The sequence below is a fragment of the Ooceraea biroi genome, chromosome 14 (assembly GCF_003672135.1).
Source record: "Ooceraea biroi isolate clonal line C1 chromosome 14, Obir_v5.4, whole genome shotgun sequence".
Taxonomy (NCBI): domain Eukaryota; kingdom Metazoa; phylum Arthropoda; class Insecta; order Hymenoptera; family Formicidae; genus Ooceraea; species Ooceraea biroi.
The window spans coordinates 4,016,842-4,029,841 of record NC_039519.1 but is presented as its reverse complement, the minus strand read 5'-3'; the positions used below and the strand labels follow the sequence as shown (position 1 = coordinate 4,029,841).

Here is a 13,000-nt window from a genome sequence, read left to right as displayed (position 1 = left end):
GAAATAGAATGTTATTTAAAAATAAGGTGATGTTGATGTAAAGTAAAGAAATTTTGTTTTTGCGATACAAAATTTATTTGCCAATATTGTTAGAATTTTACAGCTTGCTTGTAAGGATGTGTAAAGAATGTCTATTTTATTTTACATTTTCCAATATTGCATTAACTGATTGTCAAGTTTAATTATTATATATGATCAAATTTTACTATCAGTTTGTATAAAAGAACGTTTCATGAATTATACAGATCATAACTCTCCTGCCTGTATTTTAAAGTTAAATTAGGTGATACAATTTTGACTCGATTTTTAATTGATCTTGTAGGATTATATAATTTACGAAGCGTGTTGCAATCGACGTTTACATAAAAGCTATTTCTACGATCCTCAGAAAATATCTTACTCACGAGAACAAACGTTTTGCCTCGAGATTCGCACTCGTACGAAGGAAGTTTCTGTTTTATATCTGGCACATAAACGGCTAAAATTGCTTGGCAGTGAAATTGTTCTCGCTTAAATTCGTTGTTTGATACATTTCCAAAAATATTTTGATAATCATTGTGAGGTAATGCCAAAAACTTTAGTTTATCATACAATGAAATTCTTTCAGCAAGCTCTATAGAAGCATTATTTTCTTGATCTAAGGATTTTCTTAGAACAGCAAGGCGATTGTCTAACACTGCAGAAACATATTCATTATTAGATAAGCGTACTTTTGCGATCTTCGATAAAACCTCTAGTAGAGATAGTCGGTAATCCTGTTTCTCGGAGGATACACCTTTCTTGAGCCTGTGGTTTACTCTCACTTGCATTATCTTGATCTTTTGAATTTCTATCGGCAGAATCATCAACTTTAAATAACGGATCACGTTCTCTGTTATAATCGTTAACATTACCAGTCGTCACTGTTACACTGCTTACCTTCTTCAATGAGGTCCATAGGTGCCTTATCATTGCTTACCAAGATAAAAACCACTACGAGGAAAATTATCCAATATATCGACATTTCTCGACTATACCAAGAGTACCTATTTCGAATGCAAAACGTGTGAATTAATCTTAGAAATTGTAGATAACTGCACGTGTATGCGATCGTTGCCGCTCTGCGTTACGGAAGATACTAACTGTGAAAAAAAAGCTTCTGAATTCTGAACACGAATGAGGTGCTCATATTTTGTACCTGAGCTCCCTGTACTGACCTTATATATTTCCTTTTTGAATGTACCTGTGCAACTTATAGTTTTGTGTGTTTGACCAAACACTAAAATATGATCCCTATATAATACACTGACTTTAAGTTCTTTGTGTGTGTGTGTGTGTGTGTGTGTGTCTCTTTCTCTCTCTCTCTCTCTGTGTATGTATTAAGATACAATTCCACAAATATTAAATATAAATACGTGTTCCCTTGTAATATATATATTTTAAAAATCTTAAAAACTATCCTCTAAATAATATATCTTCTAAAAATCTTGAAAAGTTAACTGGAAATTTAAATATTAGAACTTTACAAAAACAAAAAGTAAAGAATTGTTAATAAAATAATATAGATTTAATGTATTTATTATATTTGTATTAATTATATATAAAACATCAAATTTCATTCAAGACATTTTCTTATGTGAAAACTAACTCGTTTAAAAATTTAATTAATCACAGACATTATTTTTTTATATAACGTCGCTCTAAATCATTTCCTTAGAAATAGTTGAATTATATTACTGGAAATTATGTTACTGAAATATGCATTAATAAAACATTGACATATTATTGTACATAAATGTAGAATGTTCTATCGCTTCATTCCATTTTCTTGGCACTTTCTTCTTGACCATATAATCTTTTATATACTGGAGAGAAAAAGAGAAATTGACTGCGTCTACGGTGATAAGACGTACCGTCTGTACCTTCATGTACCTTCAGTACCTACCTGTACCTAATAAAGGTTCACAAGTTATCCTTTATTAGTTTCCAAATTGTCCGCTACGAACCTCCACTAGTAACTTGGCGAATGCTACGAAATACTTTCTATCCTTCATTTTATTTGAAGAAGGATAGCCGTAGAGAGAGACAGGCATTAACCTAACCTAACCTTCGGTTGACAATTGCAAGCAAAAGCAACATCCAGTAAACATTCTCAGAGTTGCTAACAAGTGGCAAACGTCAGTAATCTTTTAATAAGTGCTTTTCCTCGTCGAACCAACTATTGTATACAAATGTGACGAAAGGAATAACTGTAGTGCGGATATATTGAACGATACAGTTAACAATACCGGCCGCATGATACAAAACGCACGTTTGTTATCATGGTTTAGTGCTGCATCGAAAAAAGAGCGAACTTCTACGTAGTTTCTTCATGAAATGTGATAATTAAGCTACCATTGGAGAATTTTGGTCATTTCTAGAGTTTGAACAATGTAAGAAATTTGAATCATCATTTTGATAATTAATTAATAACACAAAAAACTTTTTACTCCGACAAAATAACTTGTAAGATATTTCGGAAAATTAATTAATTAAAAATTGTTATTAGCATATGAAATTAATATTTTGTCTGCTAATAATAAAATGGCAAATAAAAGCTAAACATGACAAGCACATAACCTCCAATTATTACCCAAGTTTTATTCTTGTCTTTAAATTGCTGTATTAGGCTATTTAATAATACTAATAATTAATAATAATATTTAAGAATAATCTCACTCGAAAATGATTTTAGAGTGCAGCGACATGGCTGGACAGCAACACCCTTTCCTATCGGGGTTCCCCAACGTGCAGCAGTCTGCTATGCGCACACAGTTTGGTGGCGGACAAATGGTTTCTGGATTGATAGGACCACAGCAAGGAAGTGAGTACTCAAATATCTCTTTGTATTGGATCGATTAGAAAGTGCTTTGGATTTTTCGAGAAAAATAACAGGACTTCAAATTTTCAAAATTAAAATAAATATTAAATATCGGTATGTACATGTGTCATTTTTTGGACTACTTATCACCTTTGAGTCAGTCAGAGAGATTCCATCCTATCAGAACTTGTCGGATGAGGAAGTCGAGGTCTTTTGCGTTCGACGTTGCGTTGACAATTCGCTTTCCATCTTCCGTGACCATCTGCTTCGAAAACCGTTTATTCTCGTTTTATTTAAGCAGAGTTTTGAGTTTTGAGCTTGATGATGTCAAGTTCACGTGCCTCAACCGATTTCAATATCCTTTGGTCTGAAAGCAGAAAATTGTCGGCTATCAAGAGGACGTAGCGTGTTGTCTCCTTAAATAATATAATATTAAATAAAATAATAATATATATATATAACATATAATATGTACAGAGTAATTAATAACACCGTCCGCAGCAAATCTGAAGGAATTTTCTGATCGACTCAATAATTTTTTCTATTCAACATAACAAATCTTATTTCAGACATGATCAATCCCCAGCAATTTGGTATGGGAGTTGGGGTAGGTGTTGGCAACGTTGGACCTAACGCCATGGGGATGCCGAACTCTCAAGCCCAGGTCCTAGCGCAGCAGCAGCAGCAACAGCAGTCTATCGTGATGCAACAACAAATGCAGCAGATGCAACAGCAACAGTTGCAGCTGCAGCAGCAGCAGCAGGCTGCGATGGTTCAACAGAACAACCAAGCTAACGCTCAGGCGACAACCCCGCAGACTCCGGTTCCGCCCACTCAGCAACCACCGCCGCCGCCGCAGCAGCAGCAAAATAAGGAATTTAACACCGCTAGCCTGTGCAGATTCGGGCAAGAAACGGTGCAGGAAATTGTTAGTCGTACCCTGGAGCTCTTCCAAACGCTCAAAGTCCTTCAACCGCCCAACGGTAATATTTTTTAATATTATAGCAATATTTAACGTCTCCGTGATTAAGTAATTAAATGTACGTACAAACTAGGTACCGCGCAAGGGGCAACGATGGCCAACGAGAAGAAAAATAAAGTGGTCGAGCAGTTGAAAATGTTGAAAATGATGTACAAACGTTTGAGACTGATATACGAGAAATGTAACGAGAACTGCCAGCTACAGGGCATGGAATACACGCACATAGAAAGCTTAATTCCACTGAAAGAGGAATGGGACATGAAATCTGACGAGAAGAAATCCTCGGAAGCTTACAGGCTCGCTTGCGAAGAGAGCAAGGAAGTTATGGAGGTGAAAAAAATAATTTGCTGTTATTCGCTATTATTATTGCCGAAAATAAAATAAAAACGAAATCCTTTTTTTATTTTTCAGCAAGTGGTATTAAAGAATAGGCACATTAAGGAGGTAATTGACCATTTAAGGCGCATTATTTCGGAAATAAACACGATGTTAAATATGCGTCGATCTTAGGCTACCAAAAATGTAGATAAATATTTCTGTACATTATCATAAAAATATATACAAAAAAATGAAGCTTTTTGTTATTTTAATATAAAATTATATTTAAAAAATAATATTGCGACATTCACCTGCTCCTGAATATACTTTTGTCTCTTATTGGGTAATATCGATGTCACCAATGTCCAAGTGAATGATGTCACTGTTTCTGAGAATGGCTTCCGGTATCTTTCCCATTGGCGTTTCCAAATTCTTCACGAAAAATTCGGAACTTTCCACATCACAACCCCTGAATTCACCCAATACCCGTGTATTTTCATGTAAATAAAATTCTGCTTTTTTACCTATAATAATTCAAGAAATAATTCGATTACAAACTAATCTTACAAATAAAGATTAACGTTAACAATATATTGCTTCTCTTTAGCAACAGTTGACAAGATTAATTCCAATTTCAAATCTCGACTTTGTTATCACACAAAATTAATAGACATCTCTTGGATCAGCAACAAGTGATTTCAAGGAAGAAATGCTAAGTGCTCAAATGATTTCAGTGTATCACTCTCTGTTTCCAGCGTGTTAACAAGAAGGGCGGGAAGTGACTCGATAAGGAGCCTCATTGAAGCAACGTGTATATGTATGCAAATTTTCTCTTACCAACAATGCCAGTAATGACACGCAGAAAGCGTTCGCGCAAAAACGCGCGGGCCTGCTGTTTCTCGAGAGTTGCAAATTCCAACTCGGTTGAGTTCGCACTTGGACTTTCGTTGATTTCTTCCTTCTCAATCATTTTTGCTAGAAAAGATCCAACTTCGCGGAAGCTAGACGTCGAGAGCCTAACCTACGCGGAAGTCAGCGTGAAGTTTGCGCGCGCAGTGAGGGAATATTGGCGCAATATTTGAACACTCATGAATTCTTTTTAATCTTTTATAATTATGTAATATGTAACATATAATTATAAACGATTAGACTATTCGTCAGTAAAGTTATTTTAGTATATTTGCGTTGTATAATAGTACTATAAACATATATATGATGTACTAAAAACACTAAAAATTATAACAACTAAAGAAACGTTAAATTGATTAAAATTTTTATACGAATAAACTATAAAATTGTTATACATGTTCAACATACATGAAAAATACACTGTTCTTTTGTTATTTATATAAATGCATTGTTATGTTTCGCTTTCAATTTCTAAAATTCTTCGTAATATATGAAAGTTTTGAAAGTACTCGAACGGAATAAAATAATTTCATTTCGCATCGATAGCCCTCATTTCCTATGCGAGATGTAATTGCCATGACTAAGAACAAAGCTTAAATCGATACACAATTACCGCGCGTGTACTTATAATGATATCTACCAAACACACTTTCTCGAGACGAAACATGGGGGCGACCCGCAGCTTTTTAATTTCATCGAGGACCATATACAGTGTCACCTCATTTTCCTTCCGATCACGACACAGTAACGATGGGTTCCCTCGTTGTCGTCATAGCTGTCATCGTATATTGCAGTGGTAAACAATTATCCGACACTCTATCGAGCCAATTTGCATCTTTGTATTCTAACGATTCTTCTTGTTGCAGAGGTGTACTGTGACACACTTCCGGCCAACATTGTCAAACTTGAAGCTACCAGGCTTATCGAGAAGAACGATAGTTACGCGTCTGACAAAGGGATCATTTGGAAAAGCCTTGGTCTTCCGCGAGCCAAGCCGACGAGGTCGGAAGAGCCGAAGATTCCGGACAGTGCAGTCGTCGAGGCAAATAAAAGGAAGTCACGATTTTTGGGCACTTTAGCCTTTCTAGCTGGTCTAAGTTTCGGAGGATTGGCCACTGCTGCGTCCTCCACTGTGAGAAACAGCGCTAAGCTGCCGCAGGCATCTTTAAGCCTAAACCTGGGGCCTTCCAAAACTTCACCTTACTTAGCAACCTATTACCATCCTTATCCCCTACTGCCTTATCCGCTGTTCTATCCCGGCTCCTTGGGACTCGTGCCAATGACCGATTCTACAAAGCCGCAAACGAATAACGATCTAACGCCACAAGTGATCAGCGTGTTCGACAACAGGGAGCCGAGCAATCTCGTGGAGAACAACGAAGAATACGCAGATGAAGAGAAGAAATCCAGCAACAGCAATATCAGAAGGACGAGTAACGAGAGAAATGGGGCTGACGGTTACATGGAATTGCGAGACGAGGCTGATCGGAACGCGGAAGAGAAGGTAAGGATTTAATAGATCTCGATTTGCGCCGCGCGCGCGGTCAGCAGGTAGAAATCAGAGCAGAAAACCACGCGACGTTTTATCTCAATGCGCATCTCGCCCAGTGACGAATACCATTTCATCCTTTCTTAACTGAAAAACGCTCACGATCAAACGCGATAAAAGTCTAATCGATCGCGCGCGAGTGTCAGGTTCGTCCCCATAAATAACAAAAAAATTGTTCAAGTTTGCCTGAAGACTGTGTAACAGTTTTACTAAATTAGGCAAATGATTCGGACACAAATATACGTTTAGGCAGAAATAAAAGTCAATGCTAATGAGATGGATTCATATAATTGTTTACGGTTTATTGCTTCAAATGAGATAGCAGATGGAGGCTTAAACAAATGCTTCGATAACAGATAAGTGCTCGATAGCACTTGTTAAACGTTCAAAACGTTCATTGTACCCAATTAATTGTTTGACGCATTGTCATCGGCACATCTTATCCACGTCTTTAAATGTCACTCCGATACGTGTTATCACACATTCAGTGCAAGTAGTTGGCGGTTATTGCTACTGTGAAACGATTATTGTGATTAATTTAAACAAGTTGGTGCTTTCAAGTAATTTATTCGCTTTATTCGCTTGAAAGACTTTGAAAGACGTGCTTGAAATTGATAGAAATACATAATCATTCTTCTGAAACGGAGCAGATACTATGTGCCAAAAAATAACCGAACGTTCAGTAACAATCAGTGATTTGTCACGAGTGATAAAGGAACATTATCGATTCCATCTTTGCGATATTGGTAAGTAGAAATTTTTGCACAATTTATGGGACGACCTGACAAATGCAAAATATCTTTTTGCATCTATGATATGTTGCTTACGGTTTTACGGATTAATGCGAGGATACCTTATCGAGTGTACGGATAATGATATAGTCGTGTGACAGGTGTTCACGACATAGACTGATGATTAAGGCTTCCCCGTGTCTATCGTTACTCTTTCATAGCTTCCACACGATCCGCTAAACATGTTCGTAACTTCACTTGGATCCACAACGACATTATAATATTGGGTTGGCCAAAAAGTAATTGCGTTTTTTTTTATATAAATAAAAGGCGAATTTTTCATGGGAAACAAAAACTTTATTAAACAATATATTGTCCATTTTGTTTGATTATCTTTTGCCATTTTTCAGGCAACTTCATGATTCCGCGCTCAAAAAAGTTATTATCTTTTTCAGCAAAAAACAATTACAAGAACGATTTGATATCCTCATCAGCAGTAAAGGTTTTACCATTCAAGGCGTTTTGCAAAGAACGAAACAAATGGTAATCTGATGGTGCCAGGTCTGGCGAATATGGTGGATGTGGTAACATCATGGTAACACATCCCATCCAAGCTGCAACAATTTTTCACGAGTGACCAAACTTGTACGTGGTCTAGCGTTATCATGGTGAAACACAACACCTTTGCGATTCACCAATTCTCGACGTTTCTGTTTGATGGCAATCCAGTTGACGACAGTATACGTCTGAATTAATGGTTTGATTCCTTGCAAGCAGCTCGAAATACACAATACCTTTAAAGTCCCACCAGACTGACAGCATAATCTTTCTTTGGTGAATATCTGCTTTTCAAGTGCTTTCAGCAGGTTCATCACGCTTGCTCCACCATCTTTTTCGTTTGACGTTGTTGTAGACGATCCATTTTTCGTCGCCTGTTATCATACGTTTCAAAAATCGATCATTTTCCTCACGTTTCAAAAGAGAATCGCAGATGTCAATACGCTTAGTGAGATGAATTTCTTTGAGCTCATGTCGTACCCAAATATCGAGCTTACTAATGTATCCAAGTCGTTTTAAATGGTTTTCAACACTCGATTTCGATATGTTAAGATTCTCAGCAATCTCTCGTGTCGTTAAACGCCGATTGGAATCGATCAGTGCCTTTATTTTGTCATCATCAATTTCGATTGACTTTCCCGAGCGTGGTGCATCTTTCACATTAAAATCTCCAGATCGAAATTTAGTAAACGAATTTTGACACTGCCGCAGTTTTAAAGCATCTTCGCCATATACATCAGATAACTTTTTATGAGCTTGCACAGCGTTTTTCCCTTTTCGGAAGTAATAAAACAAAATATGACGAAAATGTTCTTTTTGATTTTCCATTTTGAAATCGACTGCAAAGAAACAATTGTTAACGAAATCGTGTACTTTCTTTTTCTAAAACAATCTTGAACTGTGAGTTGTTAACCTACATAATGAATTTGCGGTTTAGAATGAAGTTAGTTACATTGCAAGACATGTATGTCCATTTATTGGAAAAAAACGCAATTACTTTTTGGCCAACCCAATAAATATGTATGTGGCAAGATAACGCGTTGGAGTGTACTGATTCTCAAATGGAACGATGTCCTATACGAAGCCATATGCGTCTTGCTACCAATCTTATTCTTATCATATTTTATTACGTCAGCAAAAATATATTTGTTTGCCTATCTTCATTTTTACCTGCCAAGGAATAAATAACAGAGCTTGATTCGAGCAGAAAAATTATTTAATCATAAAAAATAACAGTTTTATAGGACAGGGATTAAATATGAAATACAAGATACACGAAAATTTGTGTAATACAGTTTTGACGCGCGTTCGAAGAAAGTATTTGATTCGTTATAACGCATTACGCATTATCATTGTTCATTCGTGCTGTTGACAAATGTCATCACCGATAGACGACGATACGCGGGTGCAAGGGGAGCCAGCGGAAACACGGCAGCTTCTCCAAAGGATCAGCCAGAGAGCGTGAAGATCTCCAGGTGGACGACTTGTTGCGAGCAACCTTGAGTTTTCGAGCTGCGAACATGACCGCCGATGCGAATCAGACCGTGACAGAAAATACAACTATGCCTATGACAACAATCCCGTCTAGAGGCTACATACCGAACGAAAATCATCATCATCATCATCATCATTACGGCTATAATTCTACGACGCGGCCGCCTTTCCCAGGATATTTCGGCGGGTATCCGCAGAACGTGAACCACGTAGATTTCACGACAGGCTCCGACGCGTACCAGTACCACAATTACGGCCCGATTAATCACAATTTACCGTACGAGCAACCCGCTAACTTTTATCACAATGACAAATACAGTGTTTATTCGAATCCTCACGGTAATACACATTTCGTTGGACCATTTCCGGCCAATCATGCAAACGAGTTTGTCAGTCCGGATCAACTTGATCGGCAGTATCAACCACCGTATCAACCGTATCAACGGCCGGAATATCAGCCACCATACGCGGATGGCTTTAGACCTGTAAAATAATTTTTGTATTCTATACAAAGTGCATTAAGTTGCATTTAATGATGCAAAGAGTAGCTAATTTCTGATGAGCTTATATAAAGTCGAGGCTTTATTATTATTATCCAAATATATTTAGGTCTAAGAAAAAGTATTTTAAATTCAGATTTAGGTACGATTATTAATGATATTTATGTACGTGTTTAGTTTTTTACACAACAGTTATAAATTATATGTTGATATGTTGAAGTTAAGTTTTAGCTTTGCTATACAATTACGCAAGGTTTAAATATGTCAGTCGTTGTATGTGACTGTAAATCGCATTGCTGTATGTAATTCTGTGACCAAATTCGTAGCTGACATGGAAGCTACTGGTTATAAAACCATTGTTATTACGAAAATGTTATTTTTTATTCTGCGTGTATTATATAATAATTGCACGTCGTAATTTTTTATTAAATATTACGCCTTTAATAGTTCTATATATGTGATGGGAATGCCTACATGTGCACTGGCTTATTTGAACAATTGTTCGTAGGATTGCACAGTTGCTCGAGACTGATTTGTGCGCAAGCCAATCGAAACGATAAATCCACTAATGATATTCGAAGCTCGTTGATCGGTGTGCGAGTAGTACACGACGACGCGGCGACAGTAATGACAATCGAAAATAAATGTCGGATAATAAATAAATGACCGTTCCGTCAGACTCGACCAATTGGACGTCGCAGCTCGCAAGGAAGAAACCTGTTTTATTTTCGGACGAGTTTGGAGGGCTGGGCTCCTCGTCTATTTCGAGAAGGCCGCCACTGCTGGTATTGTGTCTCTAAAGACGCCGGGTACTTTGCAGCTTTCGTGCGTAATTTTTCAGCTGGCAAATTTTCGTAATCCACATATATCACGCGTCGGGATCTGAATCGCGGTTTGCGCAAACCGCGTAATCAGCCGGAATTGCACGGAAAACGCGCGTGGCTACATTGCTATAATGTTACAGTCCAATTTATCAATGTTTTGGATTTTGAAAATTGGATTTTACAATCCACGTTACAGTCAATTCAAGTTACGGTCCATTTATCAAAAACATTATATTTTTGTAGCTCCTGTAAAATGCTGCGGAATGATTTGAGAAGAAAATATAACGATAAAATATATTTGTGAAATGGAAAATTCTGTGGTAACACAGTTTGCGGGAAAGATATAAACGGAAAGTATGCAGATACACGTAGAAATGCTTGCGCCCGGATACGTGGCCGGTGTTATCGTCGCTTTCGCTTTTTACGGGCTCGTAATTTCAAGTAGCGCTTGCGATTTTAATGAGCCGCACGCGCTTTCGTTTCCGCGCGCGCGAAAGAGGAGAGCCTCATGAGGGCATCATCAATCAATCAAGCGCGCATCTTTGATGCAATTACAGTAATTTCCCTCGATCACTATGCACTGTGCACTGCGTGAGGATATTATGCGCTCGTCGACAATTCGATGGATTTGCGAGCGGATATGTGGGCGATATGAGCCGATTTGGGGCGCGCGGCATCGCGTGCGCGATTATGCAATAAACACGGAAGATAGGAAATGATCGACTTCCTTTACGGAAGTGCTAAGTTTTCTTCAAAACGGCGATCCTATCGAGACGCCACGTGGCCGAGCAATTTAATGTCCATTTCTCTCGGGCACGTTGTAAATAATTGCTTTTCGGAGCACATGGCTCTCCCATGCTGTACACACTTCAGGACTATGCCAGGGCAACATATTTTCTAACGGGCCACCGTATATTCGAACAATCAGACAGATCTATTTGTTAATTGCAATTCTGTCAGCGCGGTTTTCCTGGCGCGATTTTATTCAACCTTCTTAAAATGTGTTTCAGTACATGGCGATTAAATAACGCTGTTACTTTTTGTTATACTTTCTACAGTAACTTTCATGTCTGAGCACATTAGAAAATATATTAGAAACATCGTTCCGTGTGCACCGGGTTGTACGTCGTGTGCAACGTCGTGTCCTCAGGAACTTTCGTTTTTTTTTTTTCGAGCGATGAAAGTGACTCCGAATGGGATGACGAGCGCGTCGTGTGAGATTCGATGTTATTTTAATAACCGCGGCTGTCGATTGATCGCGCCATGTACGTATCTACGAAATCGGGGCTAGATCAGGTCTCTTTAAATCTAAATATATATCGGGTGTCAGAGTTGAACGACCTGGGATTTCCGGTCCTCGGCGTGTGCACTTCGCTTTTCCCCCTTCCTGCCGTTTTTTTTTATTTTTCGTGCGAGCACTTACGCGCCTCCTCTCGTATCCCTTTCTCCCTCCCACTTTCCACTGCGGGCGACCTCGTTTTTTTCCACGCGAAACCCAATAGCCCTGCATCCTCTAGGACACTCCAGGACTATTTCCTGCGAGATCGCGCCAGTCGAGCCGGATGAGAAACCGCAAATGTAAAGCCCCGTGCAAAGCCCCGTCGTCCGGAGAGCGACACCCCGTATATGTAATTCAGAATATATATTTCGCACGGGAAGCAACAGCTACTGAGGGAAATAATTTCTTGCCGTGCATGTTGTGTAGCATATTTTATATCGGGTTACATTGCCTCGAAAACATCAGAAAGAACTCCTTCGAGCGGTAAAGATGTAACATAAATTTGAACATTATTGAGAACGCACTTATGTTAAAAATGTAAAGATATAATTACAGATATAGAAATGATTAAGTATGTACCTTTTAAGTACTTCACGTACTTGACGGTGTAATTAATGGTGTTGGTACCTGCAATTCTATTAAAGCGCCATTTTAATGAGACGATAGTATTTTTAGGAATGTTCTCGCCGACGTATGTTTGAAGATTTCTTCTTCATCGGGGCATGAAAGGGTACTCTTGCTGGTCGCAACGTGCGTGCCAATAAAATATATCGCCGAGCGCTCGCTCGCTCGCTCGCCGTACGCACGTGCGTGCACACAGAAACGAAAAGAACGCTTCGTTCGATGTGGTAAATGCACCACGGTCGGGTAAGAACCCTGGCCTCGTATAGGGGACGACGGAGGAGAGACAGCTGTGGGGCAGCTGGCAGCGCGTGCCATGAACCTATGGGGTCTCCTTCGAACGCGGACGACGGACGATGATATCCTATATTCCGTCGCACGTAACCAGCCGGCAGG

General features: G+C 38.6%; 3 protein-coding genes and 1 pseudogene across 4 annotated transcripts; 2 read left to right on the top strand and 2 right to left on the bottom strand.

Annotated features, from left to right (window-relative positions):
- Window positions 1–51: 51 nt before the first annotated feature.
- Window positions 52–1,055, bottom strand: LOC105286439. Its single transcript, XM_011351393.3, has 2 exons — window positions 919–1,055; window positions 52–829 (listed from the first exon to the last, which is right to left on the bottom strand). The coding sequence occupies exons 1-2, from the start codon at window positions 1,001–1,003 to the stop codon at window positions 231–233; spliced, it is 684 nt and encodes a 227-aa protein (XP_011349695.1). The 5' UTR covers window positions 1,004–1,055; the 3' UTR covers window positions 52–230.
- A 1,215-nt stretch (window positions 1,056–2,270) lies between these two features.
- On the top strand, window positions 2,271–4,394 carry LOC105286459 (mediator of RNA polymerase II transcription subunit 30). Of its 2 annotated transcripts, XM_011351424.2 has the most exons (5): window positions 2,271–2,411; window positions 2,714–2,842; window positions 3,409–3,822; window positions 3,895–4,151; window positions 4,233–4,394. In XM_011351424.2, the coding sequence occupies exons 2-5, from the start codon at window positions 2,725–2,727 to the stop codon at window positions 4,329–4,331; spliced, it is 888 nt and encodes a 295-aa protein (XP_011349726.1). In that variant the 5' UTR covers window positions 2,271–2,411; window positions 2,714–2,724; the 3' UTR covers window positions 4,332–4,394. The 2 variants fall into 2 exon arrangements, with proteins under 2 accessions (XP_011349726.1, XP_019889710.1); XM_020034151.2 differs by lacking the exon at window positions 2,271–2,411 and having other exon boundaries at window positions 2,676–2,842.
- On the bottom strand, window positions 2,917–5,182 carry LOC105286445 (gem-associated protein 7). The gene is made up of 3 exons (XM_011351406.3): window positions 4,977–5,182; window positions 4,451–4,663; window positions 2,917–3,206 (listed from the first exon to the last, which is right to left on the bottom strand). The coding sequence occupies exons 1-2, from the start codon at window positions 5,107–5,109 to the stop codon at window positions 4,476–4,478; spliced, it is 321 nt and encodes a 106-aa protein (XP_011349708.1). The 5' UTR covers window positions 5,110–5,182; the 3' UTR covers window positions 2,917–3,206; window positions 4,451–4,475.
- Window positions 5,183–5,765: 583 nt separating this feature from the next.
- LOC113563447 lies at window positions 5,766–10,096 on the top strand (annotated as a pseudogene).
- Window positions 10,097–13,000: the final 2,904 nt, after the last annotated feature.

What these genes read in the sequence shown, in the direction of transcription:
- LOC105286439 (XM_011351393.3), bottom strand. Translation starts at nt 1,003, where the DNA reads ATGTCGATATATTGGATAATTTTCCTCGTAGTGGTTTTTATCTTGGTA. An exon ending in TATGGACCTCATTGAAGAAG is followed by an intron (nt 830 to 918) that starts GTAAGCAGTGTA and finishes TTCTGCCGATAG; the next exon opens with AAATTCAAAAGATCAAGATA.
- LOC105286445 (XM_011351406.3), bottom strand. Translation starts at nt 5,109, where the DNA reads ATGATTGAGAAGGAAGAAATCAACGAAAGTCCAAGTGCGAACTCAACC. An exon ending in TGTCATTACTGGCATTGTTG is followed by an intron (nt 4,664 to 4,976) that starts GTAAGAGAAAAT and finishes GAATTATTATAG; the next exon opens with GTAAAAAAGCAGAATTTTAT.
- LOC105286459 (XM_020034151.2), top strand. Translation starts at nt 2,704, where the DNA reads ATGATTTTAGAGTGCAGCGACATGGCTGGACAGCAACACCCTTTCCTA. An exon ending in GATAGGACCACAGCAAGGAA is followed by an intron (nt 2,843 to 3,408) that starts GTGAGTACTCAA and finishes ATCTTATTTCAG; the next exon opens with ACATGATCAATCCCCAGCAA. An exon ending in AGTCCTTCAACCGCCCAACG is followed by an intron (nt 3,823 to 3,894) that starts GTAATATTTTTT and finishes CGTACAAACTAG; the next exon opens with GTACCGCGCAAGGGGCAACG.